The 26,002-nt window shown below is 39.7% G+C and overlaps 1 protein-coding gene and 1 pseudogene across 8 annotated transcripts in view; both read right to left on the minus strand.

Moving 5' to 3' along the window:
- Positions 1 to 21,950, minus strand: part of GPATCH8 (G-patch domain containing 8) — a 98,888-nt gene extending 76,938 nt beyond the window's left edge. For 3 of the 8 annotated variants that reach the window (XM_059046465.2, XM_059046464.2, XM_059046467.2), the window contains exon 1: positions 21,652 to 21,667. Coding sequence is in view for 2 of the 8 variants with exons in the window: in XM_067021905.1 (XP_066878006.1) it covers positions 21,652 to 21,696 (45 nt within the window). In the remaining 6 variants the exon portion in view is untranslated. Of the gene's footprint in view, positions 1 to 21,651 lie in introns of all 8 variants that reach the window. The other 5 variants (XM_067021905.1, XM_067021906.1, XM_059046462.2 and 2 more) reach the window with 5 other exon arrangements.
- Positions 5,246 to 5,547, minus strand: LOC136791973 (protein BEX3-like; annotated as a pseudogene).
- Positions 21,951 to 26,002: the final 4,052 nt, after the last annotated feature.

Genomic DNA, 26,002 nt, shown 5'->3' on the forward strand with positions numbered 1-26,002 from the left:
TTCTACATTTCCAACCTTAAAAAAAATATTTTTTAAGCATTAAAAGAGCTTAAATCTTGGGCTTCCCTGGTGGCGCAGTGGTTGAGGGTCCGCCTGCCGATGCAGGGGACGCGGATTCGTGCCCTGGTCCGGGAAGATCCCACATGCCGCGGAGCGGCTGGGCCCGTGAGCCATGGCCGCTGAGCCTGCGCTCCGCAACTGGAGAGGCCACAGAGGTGGGAGGCCCGCGTACCGCAAAAAAAAAAAAAAAAAAAAAAGCTTAAATCCTTAAATCCTATTCTGTAAACACACTATAGTGGTAGTTACTTACATCTATACATGTGTTAAAATAAAAATCAATATTACTCTATGATAGCTTTTAAAATTAAATAAAACAAAGTAAAAAACATGCACAGACAGCACTAGAATACATACGAGGCTGATTCTAGAGGTTAACTCAGAAACCTAAGGTGTCTTAAGAGTCAAGAGATAAGATGCAGGCCCCGTTTTTACCTGCATATGTTTTTTTTTCTTTTGAATTTTATACTTAAATACTCTAATAGAAATCAATCATTTTGTGTTTACCTCTGAATATTTAAAATGAAAGCTATATGTATTTTTGAATCAATACCACTTTAAAATAGATTTTAAAATATTTCCCCAGAAATGTATTTTAAATGGTGTTGATTCAAAAATACATATAGTTATAACACAGACGTAGAGAACGAACTTAATGGATACCAAGGGGGAAGGGGGTGGTGGGAGGAATTGGGAGATTGGGACTGACGTATATACTCTACTGATACTATGTATAAAGTAGACAACTGATGAGAGCCTCCTGTGTAGAGCAGGGAACTCTACTCAGTGGTGACCTACATGGGAGGGAAATCTGAGAAAGAGGGGATATATGTGTACATATAGGTGATTCATTTTGTTGTACAGTAGAAACTAACAACATTGTAAAGCAACTATACTCCAATAAAAAATAATTTTTAAAAATGTTTAAAAAATAAATATAGTTATGTATTATGCTGCGTTACTTTGTGACTTTTTTCCCAGAAGGAAAAGGTAAGAGGGGGATCACTGGGAGATGAATATCACATTTTCCACAGCTATTACAAATTTAAATTGCAGATGATATTCACTGTAACACTTCTTTTATATTTTAAAAAGTAGAAACTAATGTCCAACAGAAGAGTTTAATACTATTTTATTAATGCAACAATTAGGGAATCATCACAAAAGTTTTAAAACTATATAGAAATATGTTAATTTGAAATTAAATGGAAGGGGGAAAAAAATCAAAAAGACCGTGTAAGACTATGTGGACAAGAATTAAGCAGTGTTAAGCAAATGTGACAGGAAATGGTAAGTATACCTGAAGAAAAACATCTGACAAACATCTAAAGTTTAGTTTTTTTTTAAATTTAAGTATCTGCTGACTTTAGTGATAGCACTTGACTTTAAACAGCCTGAAAAGAAATATTCTACAAATGACCATAACTAACTTAGGGAAATGAGAGAGATCGCTTCTCAACATTTATGAATATCTGTTTGATTTGCCATAATAAACCACAAAATTAGCTGCAATATTTTAAAAGTATGAAAAATGTTTACAGTTTCTACTGTTTTAAAACTTACCCTTTTAGGGCTGCCCTGGTGGCACAGTGGTTGAGAATCCACCTGCCAACTCAGAGGACTTGGGTTCGAGCCCTGGCCCGGGAAGATCCCACTTGCTGCGGAGTAACTAAGCCCGTGTGCCACAACTATTGAGCCTGCGCTCTAGAGTCCACAAGCCACAACTACTGAGCCCTTGTGCCACAACTACTGAAGCCCGTGCGCCTAGAGCCTGTGCTCTGCAACGAGCGAAGCCACCGCAATGAGAAGCCTGCACACCGCAACGAAGATGAAGAGTAGCCCCCGCTCACCGCAAATAGAGAAAGCCTATGCGCAGCAACAAAGACCCAATGCAGCCAAAAATAAATAAATAAAATAATTTATTTTTTTTTTTTAAAAACTTACCCTTTTAAATACTGGGAACCATGACAACAAGTCACAAAGAATAAGAAACACCCACCAACAAAAAAAGTACCTTTCATACAAGAAAAATTATCAATACATCTCCCCCTCAGTTCTTTAAAACCTGTTATCACCAACTCTAAGTCCTATTTTTATTTATTTATTTGCGGTACGCGGGCCTCTCACTGTTGTGGCCTCTCCTGTTGCGGAGCACAGGCTCTGGACGTGCAGGCTCAGCAGCCACGGTTCACGGGCGGGCCTAGCCGCTCCACAGCATGTGGGATCTTCCCGGACCGGGGCACAAACCCGTATCCCCTGCATCGGCAGGCGGACTCTCAACTATGGCACCACCAGGGAAGCCCCTAAGTCCTATTTTTATTACTAATTTGCTGTTTGATCTCATACAAATCATGTTATAGTTCTCATCCATTCTGTACTCATTTATAAAATGAAGAATTTGAACTAGACACTCTTTTATGTTGTTTCTTGGTCTAAAATTCCACGAATTTGCAGATTTAAACTGAATTAAATGTACCCTATAGGAAAAAAAGGCTGACATTTAAAATTTGTTACTACAAAAACATAATTAACATCAATTTCCACAAAAGCAAAATGTTAACCACAAAGCCAATAATCCTTGGTGGTGAAGCATAAAACATCTTTCATCTACCACCAAGATAAACGTGAAGACATGAAAATCAAGTAAAAGCTAGCAATAATCTAGCTGACCCTGGGTTTGATATTAACTTTTTAGATACTACACCAAAGGCATGATGCATGAAAGAAATAATTGATAAGTTTGGACTTTATTAAAATGTGTAACTTCTGCTCTGTGAAAGACACTGTCAAGAGAATAAGAAGACAAGGCACAAATCAGGAGAAAATATTTGCAAAAAACCCACATCTGATAAAGGGCTATTATCCAAAATATACAAAGAACTCAAACAATAAGAAAACAACTCAATTAAAAACTGAGCAAAATATCTAAACTGATACCTCACCAAAGAAAATATACATACAGCAAATAGTATATGAAAAGATGCTCAACATCTTATTTCGTTAGGGAATTGCAAGTTAAAATGAAATACCACTACGTATTAGAATGGCTGGGCTTCCCTGGTGGCGCAGTGGTTGAGAATCCGCCTGCCGATGCAGGAGACACGGGTTCGTGCCCTGGTCCGGGAAGATCCCACATGCCGCGGAGCAACTGAGCCCGTGAGCCATGGCCGCTGAGCCTGCGCGTCCGGAGCCTGTGCTCCGCAACGGGAGAGGCCACAACAGTGAGAGGCCCGCATACCGCAAAAAAAAAAAAAAAAAAAATAGAATGGCTAACATCCAAGACACTGAAAACACCAAATGCTAGAAGGATGTGGGAGCAACAGGAATTCTCATTCACTGCTGGTGGGAAAGCAAAATAATACTCTGGAAGATAGTCTGGCAGTTTCTTACAAAACTAAACATAGCCTTACCACAAGATCCAGCAATTGCATTCCTTGGTATTTAACCAAATGCATTTAAAACTTAAACAAAATCCTGCACATGACAGTTATAGTAGTTTTATTCATAACTGCTAGAACTTGGAAACAACCAAGATGTCGAATAGATGAACAGATTAACCGTGGTACATCCATGCAATAGACTATTATTCAGCACTAAAAAGAAATGAACTATCAAGCTACAAAAAGACACAGAGGTATCTTGATTACATATTATTAATACTAAGTGAGAGACGCCAACCTGAAAGGCTATATACTGTGATGACTCCAAATATGTAACATTCTGGAAAAAGCAATACTATGGAAACAGTTAAAACAAACAAACAAAACAAAACTGGTTGCCAGGGGCTTAAAGGGGAAGAAGGGATAAATAGATGGAGCATAGCAAATTTTTAGGACAGTGAAACTATTCTGTATGATACTATAATGGTGGATACATGTCATCATACTACATTTGTCAAAGCCACTGAACTACACCAAGAGTGAACCCTAATGTAAACTACAACCCTGGTTGATAATCATGTGTCAATGTTGGTTCACCTCTTGTAACAAATGTACCACTCTGGTGGGAACTGTTGATGACAGTTGATGTGAAGGGGGGAATGGATATATGGGAACTCTGAACTTTGCACTCAACTTTGCTGTGAATCTAAAACTGCTCTAAAAAATAAAGTCTATATATTTTTTATAAGTAGCAACAAAAAAAGTTAATAACTTGAGTAAACCCGTAGTCAAAATTTCTAAAGCATTTCTTCAAAACAGTATGTCCATTTTAAAACCTGACTACATGGCTTCCCTGGTGGCGCAGTGGTTGGGAGTCCGCCTGCCAATGCAGGGGACACGGGTTCGAGCCCTGGTCCGGGAGGACCCCACATGCCACGGAGCAGCTAAGCCTATGCGCCACAGCTGCTGAGCCTGCGCTCTAGAGCCTGCAAGCCACAACTACTGAAGCGCACAAACGCCTACAGCCCAAGCTCCGCAGCAAGAGAGGCCACTGCAGTGAGAAGCCTGCGCACCGCAATGAAGAGGGCCCCCGCTCACCGCAACTAAAGAAAGCTGCATGCAGCAACGGGGACCCAACACAGCCAAAAATAAATAATAAATAAATTTATTTTTAAAAAACCTGACTACAAAATTGTAAAACTGATAACAATGATTACCTCTAAGAAATGAAATGGAGAATGCAGCACTCTTTTACTTTTTACTTTGTTACAATGTAGCCTGTAGCACAGGGAGATCAGCTCTGTGCTTTGTGACCACCTAGAGGGGTGGGGTAGGGAGGGGGGGTGGGAGGGAGGGAGACGCAAGAGGGAAGAGATATGGGAACATGTGTATATGTATAACTGATTCACTTTGTTGTAAAGCAGAAACTAACACACCACTGTAAAACAGTTATACTCCAATAAAGATGTTTTAAAAAAAAATGTAGCCTGAACTTTTAAACAATATCCACTTTTACATTTGTACTACTTGTTCTGTTTTCATTTTGGGGTTTTTTTTTGCTTTTTAAAAGTTTTTTAATTGCTTTATTAACTTTACATTTTTCCAGGTGAATGGGTGAAACTGTACTGTTGACAGAAACTTAGATTGGGTGCCAAGGCAATCTCTAATTAGAAGCTGGTAACACCTGACACATGGAAATTACATAAGGTTCACAGCAAACGGATCAGTAAAGGCATATCAGGAAAATGCAAGGAAAAAGAAAACAACATTGGGAATCACAGTATTAATCTCAAGCGAAATGGCAGGAGTCAAGGCATAAGGCAAAATTCATCATGACGGTCATGGTAATCGATTAGAGAGCTCCCCTACAAGTATACAAAGACAATTCCTCAACTGCAGCTCCCTAAGTTTTCTCCTGATTTCTCTCATCCCGTCCATTAACATTTCCATCTCCACCCATCCCATCACTGACCTGCCTACTGGGTATGGCCCACTGGAAATTACAGGCAACTCGGCAAGCGTTTCCCTGTGTATTATTTCCTGCTGGCTGGTGGCCTTCGCCCCCTCCCAAAGGGGGATCTTCCTCTCCATTCTGCATGGGCTGCTCCATTTCTTCATTTTCCTAGGCCTATCCTTGCTGTCTCTTGCTTCTCCGATTCTCGCCACAAGTGCACTGCCGCAACACTTATACCCACAGACCTGCTCCACTTTCCCTGGAGGGATGAAGGCTGCTTTGCTCTGCAGCTCCCAGTCATGTGAGGGCACCACGTCACCGCCAAGCTCACCCCCCAACTCCTGTAGCCAGTGCAGCAGGAGTGCACTCCTCCTGCCTCAAGCACACACACAGAAAACTCCCTGTATTACTGCTTTTAATAATATGTTTTAATAATGTTCTAAATGTTAACAATGTTCTAAAAAATTGAAGACGTTGTTAGCACAAAGCTTCCTTACCTGTGACAAGAGGCTATTGGACTACACGCTATATCTAGGTGTAAGATTAAAATTCTACCTACAAGTTGAGTCTAACAGAATGTCTGGGGAAAAGTATTTTACAAAAAAACAAACACCCAATTAAGGGCATAATTTGAACAGTGCAAATCACCTTTTTTTTTTTTCCAGCCACACCACGCAGCTTGTGGGATCTTAGTTCCCCAACCAGGGATTGAACGCAGGCCACCACAATGAAAGCACTGAGTCCTAACCACTGGCAACCAGGGAATCCCACAAATCACCTTCAAAAGACTGAAAAAATTAGGGGACAAGGGCAAGGAAGTGGAAATACTGAGTCCTTACAACAGTTAAAAAATCATCTTGTATAAACAAGCCTCTTCTCTCTTTATTTACATAAAAGGACATGTTATTCTAACCCAACATGTCATATTCACTAATTTTTTGTCATCTACTAGGAAGTGTTCTGGCACAGGACACATAGATAAAGAAAGAGTACCTGGACTTAAGGAATATGCTTATGGAGAAGGAAATAGCTAAACAGTGAATTACAATATGGTTAAGTGCCATAACAGAGATGTAAATGAAGAGCTGGGGGAGCACAGACTAGGAGTATCGAGCAAGACTTCAAAGCGGACGGGGGCTGGATCATAGCCAGGTGCAGGTGGAGTGTGGAGACTCTTCCACTGAAAAGTATAAGGCTGGTTTTGTAGAGCACGGGATTTATTCTCCGATCTATGATTTACGCTATATGCAGCTAGTAGAGGTCTTTAAGAAAGAGAGTGGTATAGTAAGATTTGTTTTTTAAAACTGTTTATTAAGATTTTTTTTTTAAGGAGGTGGGGAGGAGGACCAAATATACAGAAAACAAAGGGGGAGCTGGAAAAGATCAAAGACAATAGAGATTTGAAGGGAATTGCCTTGAAGACTAGATAGCTCCTTCCTCAAAGAAGAGCTAAGAAGGACTATATTTCTGTTGGGCATTAAGGTGGTCAAAGAAGATATATGAAACTCTTCCTTTTTCTTTAGCAAAGGAAGCAAGCAGTCCCTTGTTTCCCCCAAAACAGATCATTTAAAGCAAATTTTTCTTACCTATAGGAACAATGTCAAATTTTGGATCCATGTTCCTAATGAAGGCTTTTATATCAAATAAGTCATAAATGTATCTAACAATGTCCCAAACACAAATGTACAAGTCAAAGAGTTTGCTTTAAAAGATTAAACAAATATACAATAAACATAAGCATAGGGCCCAACTGAGCTAGAAAATATATATAGGGACTTATGATAAACTGAAATACTTATTAAGTATTAATTACTCAAAATTAATGATAATTATAACATTAACTAAATTTTTGCTCAATGTCAAGAAGAGTCTAAGGAGCCATGACAACTAAATGTAATGTGATATCCTGTATGGGATCCTGGAATAGAAAAAGGACATTAGGGGAATACTAAGGATATCTGAATAAAGTTAATAATAATGTATCAAGGGTCTTCCCTGGCAGTCCAGTGGTTAAGACTCCGCACTTCCAATGCAGGGGGCGCGGGTTCATTCCCTGGTCGCGGCACTAAGATCCCACATGCCTCTCGGTGCGGCCAAATGCTACTACTACTGATAATACTACTAATATATCAATATTGGCTCATTAGTACAAATATGCCATACTAATGTAAAATGTTAACAGCAGGGGAAAATGGGCACAAAGTATATGAGGTGTTATGTGTATATGCATGAACTATGTACTATCTTAGCAATCTTTCTGTAAATCTAAAACTGTATTAAAATAAAAGGTTTATTAAAAAAAGTTCTGGGAAGGGTCAATACCACTCCATACACACAGACATGTACAGCTTCTTTTAGTTTTATAAAATACCTTTAGAAACCTTATCCTAAGGTTATTAGGATAAGCTCATGAGATACTTAATACAGGATTTGGGAATCAGTTGAATTTAGTGGATTTTTTTTTAAACATCCCTATTTTACAAACAAGAGAACTGATACATAAACGGATACAGACTGTCACAAATTCAAAGGCTTCTGATTCTTAGTCCCATATTCCTTCCACTGTATTCCCATACAAAGCCCAAAGATTAAAAAAAAAAACCTTGCCTCCATAATTCTGAAATAATATTCCCTATAGAAAGCAGAGTTAGTCAAAACCTAGTTATCAATATATAAAAAAGGTAACTAATAAGAACCTGCTGTATAGCATGGGGAACTCTACTCAATACACTGTAAGGGCCTATATGGGAAAAGAATCTTAAAAAAAAAAAGTGGATGTATATGTATAGCTGTACACCTGAAACTAACACAACATTGTAAATCAACTATACTCCAAATAAAAATTAAAACAAAACACAAAAAACCTAGTTGTCACAAAAGACACGGAAAGACTGAGGATGTGTTATACATTAGAGGAGACAAATAGCTAAATGTAATCAATGTGGAATCCTGGATGGGATTCTGGAACAGAAAAAGGACATCAGTAAAAAAAAAAAGTGGTAAAATTCAAATAAGCTCTATGGTTTAGTTAATATTATTTTACCAATGTTAATTTCCTAGTTTTGATAATTATATTATGGTTATTGTACAAATACTGTAGCAGGAGAAGTTGGGTGAATGATATACCAAAACCCTCTATACTATTTTTGGGACCATTCCATATGTCTAAAATAAGCTTAAAATAAATTAGTTTAAAATAAAAACAAAAATCTTTCTGTTATTATTATTATTGAAAGAATATTATTATGAGAAAAAAATCAAAGTACTGAAAAATGTGCTTGCATGCTACCGTTGGAAAGGGAGAATGGAGAATGCTTGTATATATTAAGTAACTGAAAGAACCCACATATAATTGGAAATAGTGGTTGTCTTTGAGGTTAAGTGGCTTAACTTTTCACTCTGAATCCTTCTGTCCCTTCTGAATGTCGTACTAGAAAAGCAAAACGAAGAAGAAAGGAAGGAATATAAAAAGTGATTTCAAACTCCCAGAGCACAAACTATGACAGTAGTAGCAGTGATGATGATGATGATGATGATGATAATGATATTTTATTTCTTGCCTCTCTCCCCCACAAAAATTTTTTTCAAGTCATTCAGATGAACTTACTAAGATCCTTATGGCCATCTGATTATCTGAAGACCTCAACAGGGATTTGAAGAGAAGTAATTTTTTCTGTTTTACCCTGCTTTCAAAACCACATTTAGATCTCTCAAATCCCGTTAGAGCTAGAATGATCGTATCATACAAACCAGGGCACTCTGAGAGTAAAAGGGAGTGCTAATCGTAATTAATTAGCCAGGACAAGAAGCATAAACCAAACATTGGGTCACCCTAGTGAAAATTCACAGATCCTATGTTAGAGCATTCTTAAAATTTGGTTTCGGGCTTCCCTGGTGGCGCAGTGGTTGAGAATCCGCCTGCCGATGCAGGGGATACGGGGTTCGTGCCCCGGTCCCGGAAGATCCCACATGTCGCGGAGCAGCTGGGCTCGTGAGCCATGGCCGCTGAGCCTGGGCGTCCGGAGCCTGTACTACGCAACGGGAGAGGCCACAGCAGTGAGAGGCCTGCATACCGCAAAAACAACAACAACAACAACAACAACAAATTTGGTTTCAATGATGACTGCTTTGAACACTTATTCCATTGTCTAAATCAACTCTTCCTTTCTAAATACTACCTGCTTTCAGAATTGAAATATAGTTTTTCATTTATGCTGATCAGAAATGTAAGTTCAAAAAGATCAGACACGCACCCACCAAAAAATGTGTCAAAGTTTTTTAAATGCACACACATGTATACATACACCCAGCTGACTTTCTTTGAACTGCTTCTTCTCTCAAAAAAGTATCAACTTGTAGGTGTAACTACAAATGAATAGAACCTGACTGACCTGCATGTCATTAAAGTACACAGTAGCTCTAGTTCCTTACAGGTCAACGATTCTGCTTCCAAGCACAGGACAAATGTGGAAACTTCTCATTACAGATTTAGCTGTAGTGATCATTTAAATATAAACAGAGACAGGGGTTGCCCTAAATTTATCCATATATATAATCTTGTTTTTTGCTAACCAGTGCTAATTTTGGAATCCACATAATCCCACAGCTGTACCTTTTCCAGTGATTAACTATATGGTAATTAATAGGGAAAATTAGAGTTAAAGAAAAGTGTGGGACAATTCTTTAAGGATCACAACAAACAGCCCATAATTTCAAATAGCAAAACGCAATATTTAAGACCCTAAAAAGGTGAGTCTCTTCCATCTTCCTATGACTATTAAAATTTAATACCACTTCGTAAAAAAATAATAATAATGAAAAATATTACTCACAGTCAAAGTCGGCAGATCCAAAGTTCTGATCTGAATAGTCAAATCAATTATTAACACAAGGATTATACAGACTGAGATTTTAAATCCTGTCTGGCTTTTCCCATCTAGACTAGGTATGAGCCAAGTTTAAAAGTTTTATCTTTGGCAGTTTATTGTACCACTCATGCTAATGCTATCTTAGCACCTGGCTCTGGCTATTTAGCTGCATACTGTAGATGTTCCTGTCTCTCTCTGCTCCAAATCTCCCCAACCAAAATTTATCTTTTGTACTGTATTTACCATTATTCCCTTAGAGATTGTCTAATGTCTCCAAGTGTATATATTAATCATAGCCCTACATCACAACTCAAATAACATACTTGTTTATAATCTGGACTTTCTAAATACAAAACATATAATGATGCTGATTCCACCTGCCATGGACCCAAAATAGTTTTGTTTAGCAGACACAGCCGTACAGAACAGCTTCATATTTCATCTATGAACAAAAACAGTCCTCCTCTGTCAACAAATATGAGAATTCATCTCTGTCTCCCTCTGCCCTACTCATTCCAAATAAACTAATTCTAGTATTATCTTAATTCAGAAAGAAAATGTCTCAGGATGAAAAACCTATCCAAAAAGTAATGGACATTCTGGGATTTATCTGGCAGTCCAGTGGTTAGGACTCCACGTTTTCACTGCTGAGAGCCCGGGTTTTATCACTGGTTGGGGAGCTAAGATCCCACAAGCCTCTTGGCCAGAAAAAAAAAAAGAAAAAAAGAAAAGAGAAGGACATTCTGGGGGATTATTGATGTTATTTTATTAGTATATTTAAAATGTATTTCAATTTAGAAAGTAGACAGAAACACCATTGTGGTCAATTCCTCAAAAACCCCAGTTCTTCACTACTGTCTTCTTAATGATACAGTCTGATTTCTAATGACTTCTAGTAGATTATTGTAAAGCCAAAGATCTCTGAAGTCAGAGACACCAGAAATCAAATCATTACTATCTGCTAGCAGTATAACCTTGGGCAGATTACCAAACCACTCTCTCGGCTTAGGCCTGTTTCCCCCAGCTGTAAATTCCAGATGATTACACGATAGTATTACTGCATAGGTTTTGAGATTTAAAGAGGTGCAAAATAATGAATTATTATTTTAAGGCACTGTTGAGGCCAGTCAGTAACCCAGAAGAATAAATTCACTTATTAAACTTAACTCTATGTAATCCGGTAGGAAAGATAACTGGCTAAGCCATCTCAGTAAATATCTAAGAACTTGAAAACACATTACAGTGAGTCAAGGGTATAAGCATATCACACACTCGTCTAAAAATACACGTACATCTGTTTGACATATCAAATTTTCTGGATAATTTGACTAGAACAAGAAAGGACTGGTTTCCAAAAACTCATTACACTGAAAAATTAGGAACTTTTTAAAACCCCATAGGAGAAGTCGACCTTTTTCAGAAATGCAGGCAAAGTCAGTAAACAATTTTTGAGGCATTCAAAAAGATATGGAGACAATAGTTAAGAAGTCCTCTGGGGCTTCCCTGGTGGCGCAGTGGTTGAGAGTCCGCCTGCCGATGCAGGGGACACGGGTTCGAGCCCTGGTCCAGGGAAATCCCACGTGCCTCGGAGCAACCAAGCCCATGCGCCACTACTGAGCCTGCATGGCACAACTACTGAAGCCCGCGCACAGCAACGAAGACTCAACGCAGCCAAAGATAGATAAATAAATAGAAAAAATAAATTAATTTTTTTTAAAAAAAGAAGTCCTCTGAGACCCATAGCAATGCTTATTATTTTTCACCACTGGCTGGTATGATAAATGTCTATCTATTTAGACATTTGACAAAAATTCTGCACTAGTCCAAGGAAAAATAATGTGTACGTACAATGTGTCACACAAAAGGAAACTCACAACTAAAAGATTGCTGAAATTATATACAATATAACATAAAGTGAGATTATAACTCTCCGTAAGACAACCTCCACACTTGAAATATCCTTCAACTGGCTTTAGGATGTCACAGAACTAACAGTTCAACCTAGATAATCCACAGCACAGCAGGAAGTTGAGCCACCAAGTATGGACATTCTTCTTAGACTCTACGAAGTCTTTTCCTCTACTTAACCATTAATTCAAATACCTGAGCAACCTGTAGGTGCTAGACCCTGACTCAATACTAGAAAAATGAATAAAACAAGAAAGACTGAATTCAAGGAGTTCCACATCCAGGGAGGTGAGATAAATTATAAGTATTATAATAAGTATTACAAAGTATACCGTAGGAGAAATAAAGCAACACAGTGGTTAAAGGCTGAGACTGGTCCAAACTACTTGAAACCTACTTCTTCGACTCAATAGCTGTGCGAAGTGGGTAAGTTTTTCTTTTGCAAAGTGGGGATAAAAATAAAACCCACCTTAACCGGGGATTACATGAGATAATAATGCATACCATAGTACCTAACAGAGAGCACTCTGTACTGTTAGCTACTATTATTACTAATAAAAGTGTTGTTACTGAAATATGACCAAAGTGCTGTGGGAGCACAGAAAATGAAGCAACTAACTCTGCCTAGGGAAGACGTCAGAGACAACAGCAAATTGAGTCTTGAAGAATGAGTAGTAAGGGGACTTCCTTGGTGGCACGGTGGATAAGACTCCCTGCTCCTAGGGGGTCTAGGTTCAATCCCTGGTCAGGGAACTAGATCCCACACGCATGCTGCAACTAAGGAGCCTGCCTGCCAAAACTAAGACCTGGTGCAACCAAATAAATAAATAAATATTTTTAAAAAAAGAATGAGTAGTAGGAATTCCAGACAGGTAAGAGCATATGCAAAAACAAAAAACAATGCAAGAGCCTAGCATGTCCAGATAATAACATAAACTACAAGATGGCAGGACAGGACAATGAGGGGGAAGAAAAGAAACACACCTGTTACAATGGCACCAGATGCTTAAGAGTTTTAGAAACCAAGTTAGTGCGTTTGCATCTTATACTTGAAACAATCAGGAAAGACAGGAAAAGTCATATTTTAGGAGAAAACAAGGTTCAAAACTGAGTTTACTGTGTGGCCTCCAGTTCTCAGTTTTCCCTTCCGTAAAATGAAGGATACCACCACCTGGTTTGGATGGTTACTTAGATTAAACATCTCCAAAATGCCTTGGCACAAGGCCTGGCATGTAATACTACTCAAAAAATAGTAGCTGATAGTAGCATCATTAGATTCCACAGCAGTCAACTTTTGATGCTATAATGGTCATGGATAAGTTTTTGGTACCCTAATTTGACAGTACCCAGTAGAAGTACCACTCTTCTCTGCCATTTACTCTTTTACTGGAACAAATTTTAAAAATGGACTAATTTTTTAAAAATCTTCTTTTCTTATCCTTTTATGATGCTGTGCTAACAAACAGGCACTCAATAAATGTTTGGGAAATGGAATGGAATTTCTGGTAGGCCTATAAACAGCAAAAAGGCAAGCAAGAAGTCATGAAGAACCAATTAAGCTTATAACGCTGAGATGGTTCTGGGAAAAAAAAATATTTAATGATAAGCATACCAACTATTTCCTAACAGTTAACTGGTAGAAAATGCTGCTATGTATTAAAGAGAAACAATGCTTTGCATAATGTAGACAATACCAACACTCATCTCCTCAAAAAGAGGCCATACTATGTACCACAGCAGAAAGAATGCTACAAAAGAAATCAGAAGATTAAAGTTCAAAACTCAGCTCCGTACTAGGCAAATACTTAATTTATCCTCAGTTTCTTCATCTATGAAAGACTTACTACCTATACTACTTATCTTGCTGAGTTACTGGGAGAATTAGACAAGAATGTATATACAAGGGCACTTATTAAACCATGACAATATGCAACTACACAATATTACCATTCTAATATCCAGGTTAGATGATTTTACAACACCCTGGTGCCTCAGTTCCCTAACTTCCTTTCCTATAATGATCTTGACCTCCATTCTACCTTAGCCATTTCACTCTCATGGTCATTACTAATCATTTCAACCCTTCCATAATTCTCTACTTCAAACACTGTGCTCTCCAACCACAACCTTCTGTCCTTCCAGCTCATTCCCTCTAGTACCTCCACTCCAACAATTCTTAAACCCCATCAGAACCTACAATCCACTGATCCAACTTTTTTCTCTACCCTCCACCCCAAAAGTCCTCACTTAACTCTGCCACGCTTAAAATCACATAGCCCATTATTATAATCACTCTCTTGTATACACCTTCTACTCCCTTGCCCCCACTCACATTAATTTTGGTTAATGGAGACTGGTTATCACAGCTTTAACTGTATGTATAGCACAGCTAACACAACTGTATCTAAATCAATCTTCCTATGTCTATTCCCCTGCTTAACACCTTAAATAGCCAGTACATGCCTGCCTACAGCATTAAAACTTTTGTATCCCCAGCTTTCACTTTTCCCCTATTCCCAATGTTTTATTCATTGTCCTAAAAAAACCAATTCTGCTAGTTCCACTCCTATACTTCTACCCTATTTTCTCCAACTGAATGCCTCCCATTCTTTTCCTTTGCAAGGATGCAAACCCATCTTTCAAGACCCAGTTTAAATGCTAATTTCTTCATAAAGGCACACCTAATTATTCCATTTTAAGGGCTCTCTCTTTTCCTTAGTGTTTTGCATTTACTGACTATAATACTATTCATCTGATAATCATGCTAGTCTTGTGTGTAATAAACTTAATATTATTATTACTTTTATTATCTCTCCAGCTAAAACAATAGCTCCTTGAAAAACACCACTTCTTAACCAACTCCACCACATAATCATACATACTATTCTTAGTACACCCCCTATTCAAATACTGTTTTAACAATTTTTAAAATTAGCTTATATTCTAAAAAATATTCTTGAAGTAAACAAACTCCTTTGCATATCTTGTGCAGATGATACCTTAAAGTAGTATTAAACCAATTAAATTTTCAACCACTTTTGCCCCTTCTTTTAAAATACTCCATAATTTTACTCATAGCAACAAGAGAAGTTGACACTACAGCACATAATCTACAAGCATCAGCTTTAGTTTCTTCTATAGTCAAGATGTAAAGTATCAAATTAATTTCTTTTTTTTAAACTTATTTATTTTTGGCTACTTTGGTTCTTTGTTGCTGTACGCGGCTTTCTCTAGTTGCGGAGAGTGGGGGCTACTCTTTGTTGCGGTACATGGGCTTCTCATTGCGGTGGCTTCTCTTGTGGAGCACGGGCTCTAGGCATGCGGGCTCAGTAGTTGTGGCTCGAGGGATCTAGGGCACAGGCTCAGTAGTTGTGGCGCACAGGCTTAGCTGCCCTGCGGCATGTGGGATCTTCCCGGACCAGGGCTCGAACCCGTGTCCCCTGCACTGGCAGGTGGATTCTTAACCACTGCGCCACCAGGGAAGCCCTCAAATTAATTTCTTGATTTTTTATCAGTACTGCCTATAAAAAGGGTGAAAAATTAAGCTGTTCTTCTCTCATCAACTCTGGAAAAATACTATTACATGAACCATGAGATACGAACACTGACTTTTCCAACAATCATTATTTAAAATGTCAGATACAAAACATAATCAGACTTCCCTGGCAGCGCAGTGGTTAAGAATCCACCTGCCAATGCAGGGGACACGGGTTCAGAACAGCCCTAGTCTGGGAAGATCCCACAGGCCACAGAGCAACTAAGCCCGTGCACCACAACTGCTGAGCCTGTGCTCTAGAGCCTGCGAGCCATAACTACTGAGCCCAAGCGCCTAGAGCCCGTGCTCCACAACAAGAGAAGACACCACAATGAGAAGCCCGCGCACCGCAACGAAGAGTAGTCCCAGCTCACCACAACTACACAAAGTCCCCGCACAGCAACAAAAACCCAACAAAGCCAAAAATATTTTATTTATTTATTTATTTATTTTTAAAAACACCATGATCAATGACTTTTCTCTATTACAACTTTAAACCTGGAGAGCTATTTTGTATTTCAGTTCTACAAAACACAGCAATAAACTGAAATTCCCTCTCGAAATCAATGTAATTGCCAAAGAGTGGCAAGGATGACAAAAAATAATTGGAACCTCAAGAGATGAGAGTAAATGTAATATTACAAAGATAACTTTCTGGTTGCTTGACTGACACAAAACACAAGATTTATCTTACCCTAACATTGTCAGTAAAAAGAAGAATTAAGGCAAGAAACAGGAAACTCATGGTTTGGGGTCCTAACTTTAATTTCTTACTCTCTATAGCACTTACTAAAACATTATGTGCTATTAACCTATGTACAATGCCAAACCAACTTTAGCTATACTTTTTTCCCCATACATTTCTAAATTAGTATAAAATACTAAGTGTATGTTAAATCCCGAAGATATCATTTTGTGTAAGAATGACAACACAGTATATTCAGCCTGGGCATATTTAATTTTTTGCACTGATTAATACAATATGCATTAAGCACATTTGGTTAGACTTCCAAGTTAAATGGACAATTCATTTTTTTATAACTGGAAAATCATTACAACATCTTCTGGTATTCACTGCAATATCAAATCAATGCCTTCTTTCAGTATTTGTGGTGGTCATTTGTAATGCCTTTGTTAATTGCCATGAGTCAGCTTTCACTTAATACTAAATGGCAATGCTAATATGAAAAGAGAATGCCAGGCATACAAGCAAAAATACCAAGTTGTTTCAGGAAGGAATCTGAATAGAATTCAAGAACTGAATGTCTACCTCAAGCTGGAATCCATTTTCATTAATAAAATATTAGAAACGTATTAAATCACAAGAACAAAAATGAAACCTCTACATGGGTTTCAAATCCATAATTCACGATTTCATGAACTTCTGCTACTTTTCCAAAAATGGTAATCTTTACCACATCAAGAAAACAGACTGTCCTTTATTCATTTTATCATGTACCCAAATAGACTGAATTTATATGGAAATTATCTCAGCAATGAAGCAGCACAATCAGGATAGCTAATTATATACATTAAAAAAAAAAATTTAAGGGCTTCCCTGGTGGCGCAGTGGTTGAAGTCCGCCTGCCAATGCAGGGGACGCGGGTTCGTGCCCCAGTCTGGGAAGATCCTACATGCCGCTGAGCCATGGCCGCTGAGCCTGCGCATCCGGAGCCTGTGCTCCGCAACGGGAGAGGCCACAACAGCGAGAGGCCCACGTACCGCAAAAAAAAAACACAAAAATTTAAGTCACAAACTTTAGTTCTGGTTATATAACTTAAAGACCTGAGAAAATGTGATAAAAGAATCCTTCGCAGTACTTTAATGAGACTTCTGTGACGCATACAGACTAAAAGGAAGGAATACAACAGGGACAATATACTAACCAGTAATTTTGCATTTGCTAATAATAATCATGCCAATTCATCATCAGTATTTTGAAATTTGTACAGCCTTGGTTCCAACCCTTTCCACCTATCACAATGTATATGGGAAACGAAACAGTAATGATTTTGCATAAGTTTCAGTCTCCCAAGCAAAGCTGACAATGATTGTCATAGCTAGTGGCATCTTTCAGATGATAGGAAACACAGGAAACAGAGATTAGAACACTTGCCCATGTGTGATCTCTGGCATGCCTGCATTAGAATGCCAACTCTATTACACAGACCCACACAGAAAATATATTAATATATTTCTATGACCTACATATTTTAAAACTGTAAACCTCTTGACTTAATGGTCTCAATTAAGAATTATCTGATGGTCACATCCTGCTATCATATATGAAACACAAAAAGGAATCCTACAAACATACTACATAAAAAGTAATACATGACTTGCTTATTGCTGTGTACCATTATGATTACTATATAGGTTATAGGAAGTTCTTAGGTAATATTTACATTTTTATTATCACTCACTGATCTATTATTGTAACTCCTTTTCATTAGAAATCTAATGCAGAATACATTCAGAACAAGAAGAAATAAGAGTCTAAATCACCAGTCCTCTGCAGGTACACAAGCTGAAGAACATTTCCTCACTAACATTCAGCTGCATCATCAATAGCTACGCAACCACTAAATGCTACGCAGTGTGTACACCTCATAGCTGTACATCACTGTACAAATAATACTTTCTTTAGTGAACTTGTAGTTCAAAGTGTTGAACACATCTATATTGTAAATTATGTTATTTTCCATTAGTTTGTGTAACATTTCAATCTGTGAACAAGTATGCCTTAATCTGGTAAACGTAGGCAGAAGTCACGTCTCATTCAGAAATTGAGGTCAGATTGTTAAAGTAGTTAAAACTCTTAAAACACTAAAAAAAAATAAATACATCAGCCTAAATCACAAAGACTTCCAAAGATAAAATACCACTTAAAAGGGGTACACAAAAGAATGTCTGAACTAAAACAAGTTAACAATATATCCTGTACGACAAGGTGTAACTTATCACTGTCAGGAGCCTCCCTAGAAGCCTTGGGAGACCAACGAGAAACATATGCACAAACCGGAACAGGGTAAAAACTGTAATTGTATCACCTCTCTAAAAGCTCATTTATTCTTTGTGACATATAAGTTTATCCTACACATTTGATGACTCGATTACAGTTATATAAAATACTTAATTGCCAGTAGAGATAATGGTCATGAGCACAGGTTCAAAAGTCAAAAAGCCAGAGTCTGAATCCAGGTTCTGTCATTTACCAGCTGTGTATACTTGGCCACGTTATTTAATTATCTGTGCCTGAGCTGCCTCATTTGAAAATGAGAGTAATAGTGCCTACCTCCTAGAGTTATTGTGAAGATTATGAGATAACACACATAAAGCTCACAGAATAGTACCTATTTATTAAAATGAAGTTATCAAATGTTTTCAAACATATGTGCCTGATAATAATTACTCTTATATTCATAAGTGCTTCAAGTGGCATACCAGTTAAGCTCCTCAGTATATTATACAAGACACCTTTGAAACTTTAAGTGTTCACAAAAATCTAATAGTGAAGCCACCTCTGACTCCATACTAAATTCAAGAGATAGTATTCAAACTCCCCAAAATTTGCACTTGATGGTAAACTGGCAAAGAGTGAAATTCTAAATTATCTTGCCAAATTAAAGGCAAAGAAAATGATAATCATCTAGAACTTACCAGAGAAGGTGCACAGAAAAATTTCCAGTGCTAGAAAAAGATCTGTTTAAAGCAACAGGATCTATGCACTGTGTCTGGAAACCTACTTTGGATCTGTTTTCAAGTGTACTTACTAACTTCACCTCATTTATCACTTAAAGCCTTAAAAGAAGACCACAGTTAATTTTGAATAACCTGACCTTCAACAATGTTTCAGATATACTATATGCAGGAGCATCCTATTATGTCTTCTCTCCAATAACTAAATCAAATTTTCATTAATGAAAATCAATCTATATTTTCCCTTTTATTAAAACATCCAGAAAACAGGTCTTTTAAGTATTTTTAAATGAATGATTTTTTAATGTTAGCACAATAATTTACAGAAGTTTTATTATCCTGTAATTGTCTAAAAGTTTTTTTACTACCAATGCCCTATTTATCCATAATGCTGGGACACCTGAATTTTAAATACCAATATTTACCTGGCTGACCCAATACAGCAGGAATTGGGTATTCCAATATAAAAGCAGTACATAAAATATATGTAGTATCTTCAAAGGACTACCAAGCAACCAAAAGCAGATCTTACATAAACCCAACTACAGCATCAGAAGGGAAAGTCATCTTACTTGAAAAAGTAGAGGCTTTCTCAGTTTTTTCAGGTGACGGCATTCATACTCTGCTCTCCAGTTTTCAAAATCTTTCAAGGCCCTGCAAATCCTGTTTGTTTGCTGAAATCCTGTGGTTGACAAATATTTCCCCTCAAAACTTAATTGTCTATATTATTTATTTTCAATTTTATTAAGTGATCCTCAAATTCTCTCCTCTGAAAAGCACTTGAGGATTTTAGTTAACAACATGTCTCCTTAAAAAACTACCAATAAATCCCACACATTTTGCAGCCTACTCATGTTTTATGGTGCTCCCTAAAACAAACAAACAAACAACCACCTTTCCCAGGGTTCAAATGGCTAATATGAACTGACTGCTTCCAACTTCCCAGGACCTGCATTATAGCCTTAAACACCTTGAGATCCAGCACTGTGCTGCAGCTATCAGCAGGCGCATGATCACAAGGCTTCTCAACAGCCCCAGATCCTTCACTGCTGCAAAACTTCTCATAAGCGTTCTAGGCACCAGATTGTTAACAGTGTTGGCTTAACTGTTTTACCTGTTTATTTACCAACCCAAACATCTCGGGGAATTCAAAGCCTTCAAACTGCCTTCCGAAACCTATCCCGTGTATTCCAGTGTTACTTTGAGAAAGATCTGCAGCGGGATAATAATTTGAGTTCGGCATCCCCTGACCCAAACTGCTGCTGCCAGGATATGCGGTAGTAATGCAGCGGTTTCTTTGAGACTGAGGATGTATTTTACCCTAGAAACAGCCCATCTCCACTAAATCCCTTTTAGTACCCGAGATTGCTGCGGTAACAATGCTTAACTGGAAGGTATTCGAAACAGCCGAAAGACGTGTTGTTCTAATTTGGCCTTAATTTTTTCCTCAATAATGCTTGCCATGGCAAGGACATTTTTCCATACAACGTTTGCAACTGAAGAAAGAAAAATCAAGCTTTTGGTACTAGTCATCACCTGCTTGTAAAGTCCATTATCAGGACGCTTCTTACAAATCTCTCGAGGTAGGATTTGGGGCTAAGCTTAATCGACCATCATCCTGTACTTACTGTTTTCCAAGCCCATTTAATGGTCTAATAACAACAGCAACATTTACGCCCGGAGAAATCTCAATGTTTGACTAACCAAGAAGGCGTCTGATAACTAAAGCCCTCTTTCTCCGGGTGAGGATATGGAAAAATAGACAATGAAAAGGATTTATCTGTTACAATGAGGAAAGAGGGGGAAGGACCCCAAGAAGAGCCGTGCGAGCAAAATCCATGGGTTCGGGAGCCCCGGTCTCAGCAACACTCGCCCCAAGCCCTCCCACCCCAACCCAAGCGCCGTGTCCCCTGGGAGACAGCCCAGCGCCCGCAACACGCTGGGCACACCCGAGGGCAGCACAGCCCTCCTCCCACCCCCAGCAGCCAAGCTGGGGCTCCCAAACCCGCAGCCCGAACAGGCCGAGGCCGTAAACCCGGCGGCCTGAGGTAAAGAGGTAAGAGGATACGGGGTGAGAGGAGATGCGGCCTCGCCTCAAACCAGGAGGCCCCTTGAGGAATCCGAGGAAGAAAAGGGAGCCGGTTCAGAAGCCGGAGCAGACCCCGGAGAGAAAGCGAGCTGGGAGCGGGGGATGAGGAGGTTCCGGCTCGGCCAGCGCTTTCCCCGGACCTCGGCGACGCCCGTGTTTACCTGAAAGTCTCGGTCCTCGTTGAAGCGGGAGAAGCGGTCCGCCATTTTGCCGCCTTCACTCCTCTCAGGACGACGCTCTCCGGTTCGCTCCTTCCCTCCCGCGACACCCGCCCCCTCGCTCCCCTCCAGTGTTCCCCGCCTCCTCCCACGCCCACCCGCGTACAGGATAGGGAGGGAGGAAGCGAGATATGCGCGTCCCGACCGGAGCACCGCCAGCGCAGGCGCCTTTCTACCCTGAAGGCGGAACCTTCCCTCGCTTCGCGCGCGACCCAGAGAGACCCTGGCGGCCGCGCGTGCGCACTCACGCCAGAGGGCAGCAAACGCTTCCGGAGAGAAAGGTCACGAGAGGTCGCTGCGCTCCTAGAGCCGGATGTTTTCCACCTGCTCCTTTCTCCCCGTAGGGTATCACTTTTTGCCCTCTTGCTTGCCTGGAAACGCAGAAGCCCATCGTCTGCTTTCTTTACCAAATAGCAGCAAAAGGTAGTGGCTGAAAGCGCGGATTTTGGAGTCAGACTTAGTTTCGAATACCAGCTTCACCCAGAGGATTAAACGGCGAACGAGACCGGAAAGATCCCTTCTCACAGGGCTTACATTCCAGTGAGGATAATCAGATAATATAATAACATAATTTTTAAAAATTGACCAGTGCTACAAAAAACAAAACTGAGGGGCGGTGGTGAAAGGAACGACCTCTGAAGCGACCTTTGACCCAAGGAACAGCAAGGGGCCTGCAGCCTTGGGACAGAGAGAACCTTAGACCCAAAGGGCCAAAGACTGCTAATAATGTGGCATTTTCAAGCGATCATTTGAGAGAAGTATTTCCCAAGAGACCAAAGTTGATCCAAATCGACTACAGCTCTCTGGGCTTCAGTTTCCTTTTTAAAAATAAGGAAATTGGTAATTTATACTGCCCCTGACCCTCAGTGCCTTTGTGTGGGTTATGAATCAGGTTTTTCCATCCTTTGACCTTCCTGAGCACCCCACCTAGCCCTACAGCTACCTTAGCCAAAATACATAAAACACATAGGAGAGGTAGCAGGACTTCCCTGCTTTTGAAAAGAGTAGTTGACAGAAATCGCATGATGGAAAAAGGGTTCTTACCCTCCCCTGAGAGAGTAAAATGGAATGTAATTTTTTGGAGAAAGTGTGTATATCTTCTATTCCTTTACCTTCTGCCTCACCTAACCCCCAGTCCAAGCAGAATACAGTTCTAAGCAGTGAATAGAGCTCCATATTTAAGTAGAGGCAGAACACACAGAATTGAAACACTGTGAAGAGACTTGAGGGTAAAGGTGGCAGGTTGAATCCCATGAATACACATGACACATTTACCTCTTCTCCCTCTCCCAACCCCACTGAAATGACAGTAAAAGGATGAGAAGGGCATAAATTCACATGGACAAAAAGACCTGAAGAAAAGGACGATAACAGACAAGAGATGTCAACATAATTCAGAAGCTGGAGAGCATAGATAAATGGAAATGGCTTTAGTAGAATGGAGAAAGCAAAGTCCTGGAGCAGGGAAGCCAGGAAACAAGTTGATTGATCCTAAGGTGTAATAGAAAGGCTCAAGAATTTGAATCACAAGGTACCACTGAAGGTAAAGGTGTGAATGGCGCTAAAAACAAGAGCACTGGTTACAAGGCACTTAAGGGAACAGTTAGACTCTAAATCCCTTTCCCACCCAGGTAACGAACTGGAGGGTTCTCCTCTGAAAAGGCTGGACCAGAAAGACTTCATATCTGTGACAACTGAAGAGGGAGATATCATGCTGAAAATAGGAAGATTTGGTGAAAGGCAACATTCTGGTCAGAGAGTCAGGCTTCTCCCAGTGAGAGACTATAGGATCTATTGACTGAAAAAAGAAATGCACAACCTAAAAGTTGAGAGTTACGTTTTGTTCAGCAGACATTCTGAGGACTTCAAGCCCAGGAGATACGACTCTCAGATCACTCTGAGGGACTGTTCTGAAGAGGCAAGGGGGCAGCCAGGATCTATGGGAATTTTTGCCACAAAGACTAGGTAGTCGGAACATCAAATATTACTATTAATTAAAGAAAACCAGATATCTCAATTTAAGGAATTTAGCACTTATCTATGTATGGGAAGATGCAAGAGTCTGGGCTGGCTGAAATCACTCCTTTGATATGCACCTCAGCTGTTTGGGGCCAGTATCCTGTGTTTTCTCATGCTGAGAATCCTCCGGGTGCACTATTGGGGTGGCTGCAGCATGGGCATTCTGTTTCCAACCAGAGTTCCCTCAGGGCTCAGCATCAGGGAGGCTGTAATGTTATGGCTTGATGGCTGCAACATCCTTTGTTTACTGACATGGCAGGTGATATTTTTCATTCACAGATCCCACTCTGGGACATTGGCTTAGTGAAAAAATCCCCGACACGTACCAAAAATGGGAGTGAGGGGTGGGTTCTCCCCAACATAAAGGTCTTCTTCCTGCCCAAATAGCCCACAGAGAAGTCCATCATTTAGGTAGCCCCATCACACAGAACTTCCACTCAGCTCTTATGTATGAATGGATAGCCAAGGATTACCAGACATTGAAGGAAACTTGTAACACGAGAGACAGAGACAACCCCATCCAAAACCAAAACAAGACAAAACAACAGAAAAGGGGGATTCAGAGGAGTCAGAGATAATGGAGATAGCAAAAGAAACCTGAAAAGAATTCTAATCATTATCTACGGAGACATAAGATCACATCAGGCAACAAGGGTCCACATCAGGGAGCATAGGATGCCAAAAAAGAAAAAAGAATGTTCAGAAATTAAGAAATAAGTTGGAAATTAAAATTTCTTAAGCAGAAATTAAAAATCCAATAGAAGAGTTAGAAAATAAAATTGTGGGAATTTCCCAGAAAACAGAATAAAAAGACACCCAGGTCCAAGCCACCTTCACTTTCTCCTTAATTATTGTAATAGCTACTAAACGTTCTGCTTCCACCCTGACCCCCTACACCAGCAGCCCCCAACCTTTTTGGCACCAGAGACTGGTTTCGTGGAAGACAATTTTTCCGTGGCCGGGGGCGGGGGGTGGGGGTGAGGTACGGCGGATATGGTCCAGGCAGTAATGCGAGCGATGGAAAGCCATGGGAGCAGTAGATGAAGCTTTGCTGACTCACCGGCCACTCACATCCTGCTGTACGGCCCTGTTCCTAACAGGCCCCGGACTAAAACCAGTCTGCAGCCCCGGGGTTGGGGACCTCTGCCCTACACTGTTCAAGCTATGGTGCTCTTGCTAAAAAAAGTCAATCAGTTACATCAGTCCCCTGGTCCAACCCTCCAGTGGCTTTCCCTGTCATTCACAGTAAAATCCACCAACCACCACTTCACCTCTCAGACGTCATTTTCCTCTCTGCCCTCTGCTTCCCTTCTCTCTGCAAAAACTGGCCTCCTGGCTAAGCCTTGATCCCATGGGCTTGCTCCTGCCTCCGCCTGCCCCATTTAGGGGCTAATGTATATACTATTTTGCCCCCATTTAGGGACTGATGTATATACTATTCTTTCTGCCTAATATTTTTTCCCAGATATCAACTGACATGGCTTGCCCCCTCATCTTTATTCAAATGTTAGTTTCTCAGTAAGATCCCTGATCACCCTATTTACAGAGCCCTGTATACAGAACTTCCTAGCCTCTTTCCCTAATTTTACTTTTCTCTATTGTGCTTATCACTTTCTAATATGTAATGTAAACTCCATGAGAGCAGGAATTTTTCTCAGTTTTGTTCCCTTCTATATCCCCAGCATCTAGAATAATGAATGGTACATAGTAGGCATTAAATAAAGATTTGTTGAATGGATGAGGTGGAAAACAGGAAAGAACAGATGCAAAAGTGTGAGGATCAATCCAACATCTGAATAGGAGGATTTCTAGGAAGAACAGGGAAAAACATGGAAGGAAGAGTATATTAAAGAAATAACATGTAAACACTTTCTGCTATTAATGGCCTGAGTTTCCAAATTGAGAGGGCTTAGCACAATGGATGAAAAATAACTTGCTGCCATGTACAGCATTGTGAAATTTCAGGACTTGTGAGACAAAGAGAAGCTCCTTAAGGTTTCCAAAGAAGAAAAATAGGTTGTATATGAAGGACCAAGAATTGGAATGATCTTGGTCTTCTGCAAAACACCAGAGGGGATGAGACTGAGAAACAATGCCCTGAAGATTCTAAGAGAGGATGGTTTCCAACCCAGAAATCTATATCCAGTCAAATCATTAATCAACTATGAGGGAGAAAAATGACATTTTTGACGTGCAAACTACCAAAAAAAAAAAAAAGGAGTAAAACAAGAAAGAGGGAGACTTGAAATCCAGAAAGCAGAGCTCTAACCTGAGA

The sequence above is a fragment of the Kogia breviceps genome, chromosome 19 (assembly GCF_026419965.1).
Source record: "Kogia breviceps isolate mKogBre1 chromosome 19, mKogBre1 haplotype 1, whole genome shotgun sequence".
In the NCBI taxonomy this organism is placed as follows: Eukaryota; Metazoa; Chordata; class Mammalia; order Artiodactyla; family Physeteridae; genus Kogia; species Kogia breviceps.